The following is a 9,828-nucleotide window of genomic DNA, read 5'->3' as shown; positions in this document are numbered from 1 at the left end:
AATTTAAAGCCATGAGTACAACAGCAGAGAAATCTCACTAAATGGAGCAAAAATTTGGATTTTATCTTTAAGAAAATAGTTGATCACAGTGAAACAAAGACACAATTGACAAAAAGACTTATCAGCTGGGAAAAGGGGAAATTCCAGTAGATGTCTGGACAATGTCTCACGCACAAACCATGCTTTTACTCACAAATATCCAGGCAGTCCCAAGTCAGTCACTAGCTACATGAATTAGAACTGTGGAGGATGATTCGATTTTGCAGAGCTTTATCTAAGATTTTTTTAATATTCCATAGGGTTTGGAACACTTTATTTTCCAAGGATAGGTAACGTTTCAAATTTGTGTTTTCTTTAACAGAGAAAAATCTCTGGGTTCTTCTCAGACTTACTATTTTTGACATATTGAGAAACTTCTATGGACTGTGTCTTAAACATTGCCCACAAGGGAAGGATATCATTGAGTAACTTCCCAAAGCAATGTGTTTATGACAGATGTGAGTAATTTACTGGGGGAAAAAATCTAAATTATGAGGGAAAACCTTAGAACCCTGTAAATTAAGATAGAAATAAGACAGAACCCAGAGAAAATTGAGCTACAGATTTTCAAGTTCCAAGTTGAAACTAGAGTTGCAGTTCCATGCAGATATGATCAACCTTTCTCCAGGTCTGTAGAGTTCTAGCTGACAGATTAATAAAGGAACCAGATGTTTTCAGATTAAGTTGTTTACTTAATTTGATTATCATACATCACATTCAGAAAATAACAACACTGACAATGTTTTACAAACTCAATTTTCCAGCAGAAAATTGCTTTTTGGGAAAACACATATCTACCTACTTTCCTAGGTCACGACTATACTGACTAAATACTAGAGAAAATTCTGCTTAAAACCATTTCAGCACTCACCTGAAAGGACTTTCAAGGTGGCAGCCATGGATAATATGGCAAATACTTAGAGGGAAAAGCTGTGCGCTTAGTTTTTTCTACGTTTTCTTATTTTTCTTAATCCCTATTTCACTAATCACACCAGCTGGACACCCAGAATCTGAATCCAAGAGTCTATTCAAACAATACCCCAGTAAAGATATGCAGCTTGCATATTCATTCTACATCTCACCAAGAGAAAAATATAGATGTATAAGAATAAAACCATCTCATTTTCTGAACTTTATTTGTATGCAATTAAATCTGTACAAAGCAGCATGGTTTAGAAAAATGAATGAAGATGAGACAGTAGAAAACAAATCCCAGTATCAGTTACTGCTTTAGACATTTTGGAAAGGGAAAGCATCAATGATATTTTGCCTTGATTACACTCTGCATCAAAATTGACCTCATTAGGCTACCTTGTTCTTTCTGATTTCCAATTTGCTGTTCATCATACAAGACTATGCCACATGGCCCCAGAAGACATCAAGTCACCGAGCAAGAATACCCCTGGAGTGTATGGCACCAATGCACCACCAGCCCAGTCTGAAAACTGCGCTAAGTCGCTTGATTTTCTGTTGGACGCTTGCACTGCACAAGGAGCTGAGCTGCACCCTTAGCTGGTATCTTTTCTGAAGGCACGCTCATGCTTTCAAGCAAGAATTCCCAGTGGAACCAGATGCTATGTGCGTGTGAGCAAATGTCTGGTCCTAATATATGGTATGCATGGTCCCCAGAGTGGGACATTTGTCTTCTGATGACACTTTCAGAGTGTACATCTGTGATCAATGACAAAAGTGTCATTTATTGTAGTCGCAACAATAATACTTGGGATTCAATAGATTTTTGCAGGACATGATCTGAAACTGATTCTAGAATGCACTTATCGCTGAAACTTTACATTTCTTCTGCAACTATAATGGACTTCACCTCTAAATATCTCCAGAATATAATTAAAACCACCTGATAGAGGGAGTAGATTTTGAAAACATTTTTGCTGGAAAGGAAGACAAATTCACTCTTGAGAGTTGAGTCTCTAATTCTCTTTCCTTTCCTCTGAAATAATAGCATGAAGTAAAACCATTGCAGGAAGTGTCCACAAAATCTTAATTTGATGTACAAGGGCTGAAAAGCCAAAGCTGGAAGGGGAACCATGGGACAAAAATGTGTTTACACAGATGCTGGATTGTATCCAAAGCCTATGAAAATAGTGCTAAATCCTCAGAGGGTTAAACAATTGGACTGAAATGAGGCATCAAAGAATAATTAATATATGTTAACTTGCTTCCACCCACTATCACACTGAGGGATTTTTTTTTCCCCTACAAGCAAAAATAATCAACATCATAGTGCAAAGGGTTTCTAATCCATTCATTGCACATTCTCAAGCAGGGAAGGAGTCACCATCAAAGGTTTGATTGGAGCTGGCCTGCATTACTGCTTTTATTTTTATAAAACAGTTTCAGTGGAATACCAGCCCTTCATAAGGCAATTCCTTCTTAGAAATAGTTTAATGCATGCGTTTTTGAGTAAAATCTGCAGGTATTTGAACTGGAGACTGACTCTGACAACTAGCTCAGGCATGGACTGACACCCCAGGCTGAGCTGAAGTGGGGCCTCTGGACTCCTGTGCAGGGATCAAGGGAAGCCCTGTAGGGGCCCTGAAAAAATACTTACAGGGCACTTATTTTCAGCCTCTAACTTTAATAAGAGTTACTCTGAATGGATTGTTTATGAACAAAAAGAATGCATTGGACGTCATGTTATATGGAAGTAATAAAGGTTGCTTACTGTTTATACTCACTAGAATCAACAATACTGGATTTTTAGGTTTTAACCTAAAAAAAAAATAAAGAAAAAATGGCACCTATTCAATAATTCATTTTCTTTTTTGATGTTTGAAGTAATATTACCCAAGCAGCCATTGGCAGAGCAAAGCTACATTTGACCTTCACACTTGAAGAAATAATTGCTGCCTTTTTATAGGACAGCTGACAGCTAACAGTAGGACAATAACCTCAGAAAACTGAGAGATTTCCCATCACTGTCTTTGCTTTTTAAAAATCTTTGATCTGAAGTGCATGTGTGATGTAGGGAGGGGAGAGGAAGAGGAAAGGTCAGTATTAACGGCAGAGAATGCAGGCCGAGTAGAATAACAAATCTGAAATAAATCATATAACCAAACCATAACAGGAAAGTCTTTGGTAGTCTGAGCATTGTACAGAGCCAGTATGTTCTCCTCAAAGCACAGTGCCTTTTTATTACTGTTCTTGGAAAGCTCAGACAAGAGATTTCCCTAATGTGGTAGAATATCAGATCTAAATTGCTAAACAACTCGATTTTCTATTCCTTTACAAAAAAAGAAATTCACCACCAAAAACCCCCTCCAACTCCCCCAAACATCCCCACCTCCCAAAATCCCCAGAAAACAACAAAACCCCTTCTATGGGGACAGCAGAACCGCACCACTTTGAGAGGACAGTGAGATATAGTAAGATATAAATTGTACACTGCTCATGACTTTAAATGAATATGTGTTGGAGTGGATATGGAAACTGCTTCTCTTTGAGCAAGTTTTACTTGCAGCCTTAGTTTGCTGAACATGTTACTTTTAGTCGTCCAAAATATTTCCAAGAACATGCACTAAAATGTCACAACAAAGCTTCTCTCCTTATTTCATAATTCTGTAGCATTATAAAGCAGTCCTGCCTAGATAGTGCATAATTTCTTCTTTTTCAGTTGTTCTTGATTTTCCACAATCTTTTGTGTTGTAATGAACTACAGAGAGTTACTCAAATCTCAGGTCAACCGGTTATTTTACACCTATGAGAACGTTGCGTACACACACTTCACGAAGAGTAAAAATGTTGGCTTGTATAATAACAGATAGAAGGAATCTGGAAATGAACTTTATTTTTGAGTCTTGAGCATTATAAATCTTGGCTTGCAGTACTATAAAACAACTGTTGTTTTAAGTGTACAGTCTAATCTTACACTAACAGGTTGTATATATGGTAGTTCTGTGTCACCGTACACGTACATTGAAGTTACCAGCAACAGAGGCTGAAGCTAACATCAAAATAAAGCAAATAAATACATGAGCCTAAGTAGTTCTGGAGAGTTAACTCTGAAGAACTCCAGTTTCCTGTTGATCTGTGTTTTACCATTGGTCAACTTCTGTACTGAAGATTACTTATGTGTGCCAAGAGGGTTTATAATGTTTTTCTTCCATTTAATGTTAAACAATGTCACTTCCATGTGCAGTCTTTCCATCATCAAGGCACTTTATGGTCTATCTCCTTCATCAGGCCACTTATTTTCATGACATTTGTGGAAGAGTAATTATCTTTGGGACCTCTAGCCTCTACTTCACATGCAGCTGAAATCAGAGAGCACACGCACACAAACACAGACTTTATAAGCCTCGTTTCCAAAGGAAATTGCTCTAAAAAGGTACTCTTCTGCCTTTTGTTTTACAAGAAGTGACCTCATTGTAATGAAAGCGGATGTCCTATAAAAGACATTGGAAGCTTTTTCCATTCAAATGAAAGATAAACAATTAAAGCTACTCAGTATCTGAAAAGCAAACAAGCAGAGATAAGTGATAGATCACTCTTTTGGAAAGGAGGCAGGATTTTCATATCATGCCACAGATTGCTGCACCCATTCTCCTACTACTATTTAGTATATTTCTGATTGTAAACCTAACAGGTTCCTCATCAGATCAGTACGTTTTCTGTTTCTATGGGGAGATTCCTTCCCCTAATAACAAAAAAATCTGTTTCTCATGTACTGTATAAGAATACAGTATAGATCTTCAGGGCTCACATTAAAGCCAGGAAGACTAACAAATAAAGGTGGTACGAACATTGGCCAACTCAAAAACGAGACATTAGGGGACTAGGAAAAATACTTACTCATATATGGATCATGAAAAAAAGAAAAAAAGCAAGACATATGCTCCAGCTACAAATACTTTCAGATGACATAGGTAAAGGGGATCATTCATAGATAGTCAGGAAATTATGAAAAGGATAAATGGTCCAAACTGATGGGGAAATAATTTCCCATGAACATAAAAGAGCAGACTTTTCTGCTATTCAGGTAAGCTGAGTAATATGATACACGCAGTGAGCAACTAAAATACTAGTAGGGTTGAAGCAGCAATGGATTCTGCAAGAACTGATGCTGCAAACTAAAAACGTGTGATTGCATGGTCCCCCAGGCTTCTGAATCTGATCGGAAACTCCCCATCCCTGTCGCCAAATAGTTCCACTTTTAGGACATGTCTGTCTGTTATGACAGAAATTCACCTAAACCTTTTTAATTCTGTCTGATCTGACATCTCTTTGGCAGAATACTACCATCATAGGCTCTGTTTCCCAACCAGTATATATGTAATACTCAAGACACTTATATTTCCGATTATTTATTATGGCACTTCAAAGCATATAAACTCCATTGCTAGGTGTTTCAAGCCAGTTAAAAAAAAAAAAAAAAATGAGGCTTAAAGTTTTAGGCAGTATTTCAGTAGATTTCAGTTAAGAATTCTTAGAATGTTACTAGAGTGGAAATAAGAATTTTGCTAGGAAAACAAAGAGTCTTCTCAAAATAAGGCTTCCTTTCGGTAAAGCACGTACGTGTTTGCTTGAGTTTATACTGTCCATTGGCAGTATATATTTTTTCAGATAAGAAATTTGTGGGTTTGAAACATGAAAAAACAAACTAACCCCTGAAAATACATTCCTCTGCTTAAACACCAAGCTCATCTCTTATTTATACCCACCCAAATCTATTTATTTTTTAACATGGAAATTAGAAACAATTCTAGAGCTTAAACTCTGAATGCTTTTTTTCTATTTCAGAATTTACTACCTTAGCAATTAAGGCTGCTGGTCAAAATTCAGCTTGCTTTTAATTGTTGGTTGCCATATACAGCATTATCTTGAACTGAAGACAATTTGTAGTAGACCCTAAAACCAAACCGAGTTTTTATAAACCCACACTTTAAAATTCCACTATAGTAACAACATTTCCACTTCATACATTTGACAATTTTATTTAATAGCCTCGCAAATTCAGAATAGTTACATAATAGTTACACCACAGCTTTTAAAAAGGATTGCACTCAGCTACTCAGTCCATTGAAATACTAGAAAACAGGGAAAAGGAAAATACGGAGTGTAAAGGAGCTCTGTCCACTGAACTGAGTTGTTTGTAGCAAGTTCTCACGAACATGAAGATGTCCTCATGCTTTCTGGTAGACTCTAACACACTTCACACCATTCATATCACATTCCTAGAAGATAAAGAGATGGATTTATTAATATGGCTCAGTAGAATCTAGAAGGAAAAAGATCTTTTAGAGTTACTTTTCAGGCCACCGGCCAGAGCACTTAGGGATCAGAAAGCAGGACTGAACTCACCACCACCAACTGTCCATCCACTAGTTTCCGTGTTATTACGGTCTTCTTGCCATCCCATTCCTACTCCTTTTAGATACCTTCCTGCTCCTGAATCATTGACCCATCATCTTTTAAGCTGACAAGGGTCTGAAAGAAGAACACGAACATCAATATCTTGTGCACAACATTACATGGAGACGGAGGCTTTCCAACACCTTATTCCAAAGGAAGAAATCCCATCCCAGCTCACTCAGTAGTAACTTTCCCATTTACATCTGCAAAGCCAAGATAAGGTCTTAAATGTTTTATTGATCCTCTTTTTACAGTAGCTCACTGCTTGTTCACTCACTGCTCTGACACATTCCTGCATCAGACAGACCTTTTGAAAGCATGCACAATTAACAGGAGCAGACTGTGTTCTCTGTTCATCTCTTTGTACATGTGCTTTCAGCTTTTGTGTAAGGTTTATCTGATCTTGCTCTAATAGATGAATTGCCAGTGTGTGGCTGGAGGGAGGGTGTTGGTACACAGAGAGCACTAACAAAGGGAAATGAGGGATGGATTTGAGGGCTTCTTTACATTTAAGCTCCTTTCGGATGAATATTCTCCCTACTTGGTGCAGGAAGAAGCTCTTTGCCTTCTAAACCTGGAGATTAGGGGCTGTGATTCACATGTGTGCCTTGTGTGTCTGTTATCCCACTGCACACTGTGCCAGGTTCTCTTGTGATGCAAATATGAGACCTAGCTGAAAGGTTAACCCAAGGCCTCTGATTAAACTTCAGTAGGATTTTTTCCCCAGGCTTCAAATTAAATGACATTTGGCTTTAACAGGGATTTAGAGGTCTGTTAGTTTTACTAACACAATGCTTCTGCTATAAATTGAAAACAACAAAATACACAAGACATTATTAGTTTCAGCATTTTCCCTCTTTGGAAGTTGCTTAATCTATACATACACACACAAAAAAATAATTTATTTCAATGAGATTTACAGAGCCAGCTGTTCACCCAGTAAAGCATTGTTAGTGTGGATGTCAAAACTGACTTTTAAATAGCATCTCCATCTGTAGAACACCCAAAGAACTGTGTTTTTCAATAGAAAGCCTAGTATACTGACCTGAGTTTTCCTGCCATCTAATGTGTTTTCCTCGAATTTCTCACCAAGCTTGAAGCTGAACTGTGAAGTTTTGAAAGTGCTTTCTGTTTTTACGGTGATTGTGTCCCCATCCTTAATAATGTAAACATCTGGTTTGGCCATGCTTCCCATTTTCCTCATGGCCATACCCACACCTGCAAGGCAAGAGACAGAGTGTCACGAAGTCAGTTAAAGCCTAAGGCTTAGGGCCACATAGGAATTCAGGTACCTAATTCCCATTTAATTAGGCACTTAAGTACACTTAAGAATCAAAGCTCAAGAGCCACAAAGAAAGAGGATGTTTTAAATTATCCACTGCTGAGGAGGGAAAAAAAGCTTATTTGCAGTGTTAGTCCTTTGCTTCCTCAGAGAGCTGAAGTTAAATCTGTTTTGCCCTCTAGAGGACTCACAGATGTCCCAGACCTCAGCATTGAATTTTTACAAACAGAAATAAACAATAAACAGGAAAACAAACACAAAATCTTAAACTAATACAAATTATTCCTTTCAAGTTCTGAACACTTTAAAAATTCTACAGATGATTTTTAATCAACATACTAATCTTCCTGCATATTTACTTCAATTTATGTAAGAAATACTCTTCCATTGCTCTGCAGCAATTGCAAACATGCAATTTCTAATAAAATTTAATCTTCTACAACCAGTATCCAAAGTCTGAACTTCCGAATTAGAAAACCACTATCATGCCAAATAGTGCTTACACACACAAAATAAAACAGACCATGAGAGAAATGTGAATGACTGAAAATTGATCATCTGGAGACAGCAGCACTTAAAACTCCTCAGCAAAAAAGATTCACCCTGTCTCACCCCCTGTGTGAACAGTTTGGGGGATTTGCTTGAGTCTTTTTGATCTGAAGGATGGAAATACAAATAAAAGGGTAGTCAGGTGACAAATGTAAATCCATCAAACTGGAAAGTGCAGATCTGAACCAAGAATCAATAAGCAACCAAATGGAATAGAAAGTGTGATCAAGTGAGTAAGTGTCTGGGCTCCGCAGCTAGTGCAGTTGGAAAGTGTTGTCACATAACAGCACAGCACTCCCTGGGGTGTACAGGATACCTGGGTGACAGCTGAGTCCACAAAGCAAAGATTACAGTTTCCTTGGCAGCTGGAAATAACAAAGTACTTCCCAACCAGCCACTGCTTCTCCAGACTCAACTCAGACTCCAGGACTAAGCCTTAAGCTTGAGCCAGCAGAGTCAAAACCAGTCTTCCTCAGACCAGCTTTTCTGATCAAATTGGAAATGATCGTCACAGTGACTCCCACATCCACCCCTTCACTGTCATCGAGTCTAGAGTAATCAGTGAATTCTCTGATCAGCTACGTCTTGAGATCCAGCTAGACTAAGATGAGCCGTGTGTGTCTTCCATATGGCAAGGAGTGAAATTCAAACTTCTTTGTCCTTGAATGTTCTTTTTTCAAAGGCTAAGCACAATCTGCAGAATCTTATTTATGGTGCATCAATTGCCAGGATCAAAGGGTTTCCTAAGTGGTCAGCCAGGGTGAGATCCAACAAAGGTCTGTCTCCTAAAGTGGGACTTGGAATAAATTTAATTGCCTAAATTGCAATCGTAAGAAGGCAAAGTGACTGTTTCAAGACTGCGATCTAAAACCAAACAACACTCAGTCGCTGCCTACACATGGGAGGTACTCTGCCCTTAATTTCTGCTTTGAAGTTGCCACTTAATCCATGGCTCAACTGAGCTGAGCTTCAAGTTCTTGAATTTCCTCTGAAGTCTCCCAAATGGCTCCGTCCAGAAGGCTTTCTCATATCACAGCTATCACATATTGACAGGCTCCTCACAAAACACAACTACAGCCACCGCTGTCCACAGAGTGTAAATGCAGCAATGCCTTTTGTATTTTACAAGAAGAGAGAAGATCTAAATTCCTTCTTCTCCTTCCTCCAAAGACATTCAAAGCCACGTCTGTCACCAGTCTTGAGAAAATATCCTAGCTTTCAGCACATCAATTGTGGAAAAGAACAGTTCCTGGGCTACACAGACACCACAAGGTGCCTCTAGCCTCTTGGCCAGGATGCTCCCAGGGAAATGGTAAGCCAGAACTTACAGAGGAGGCTCCTCATGTTAGGTCTGCTCTTACTCTGTGGCTTTGCGTTACGAAATGTAGCGCAACCTGGAAACTAGGGTAACAAGCCAGAGCTACCCGAGATACGGGTGCTACCCACGGAAGAATACAAGCAGCCTCTGATAGCGCAGCCAGCTGTCGGCTACCCATGGGCAGTTGATCCAGTTTGGGTTTTCCGTGAGGAGTCACCCAAGGTGACTTCACGGGAGAGACGTCCTGCTCGGCAGGTCTGTCTGCGGCCAC

The 9,828-nt window shown here is 38.8% G+C and overlaps 1 protein-coding gene across 1 annotated transcript; it reads right to left on the bottom strand.

Annotated features, from left to right (window-relative positions):
- Window positions 1–5,967: 5,967 nt before the first annotated feature.
- LOC104411574 (fatty acid-binding protein, epidermal-like) lies at window positions 5,968–7,626 on the bottom strand (the record flags this gene model as incomplete). Its single annotated transcript, XM_010022021.1, is given in 3 exon segments — window positions 5,968–6,230; window positions 6,358–6,483; window positions 7,454–7,626. Coding segments are annotated over 3 exon segments (350 nt in total), but the record flags the coding sequence as incomplete, so codon positions are not given.
- Window positions 7,627–9,828: the final 2,202 nt, after the last annotated feature.

Source organism: Nestor notabilis, unplaced genomic scaffold (genome assembly GCF_000696875.1).
Source record: "Nestor notabilis isolate BGI_N333 unplaced genomic scaffold, ASM69687v1 scaffold25179, whole genome shotgun sequence".
In the NCBI taxonomy this organism is placed as follows: domain Eukaryota; kingdom Metazoa; phylum Chordata; class Aves; order Psittaciformes; family Psittacidae; genus Nestor; species Nestor notabilis.
The sequence above is the reverse complement of the archived record's forward strand: the minus strand, read 5'-3'. Positions and strand labels throughout refer to the sequence as shown.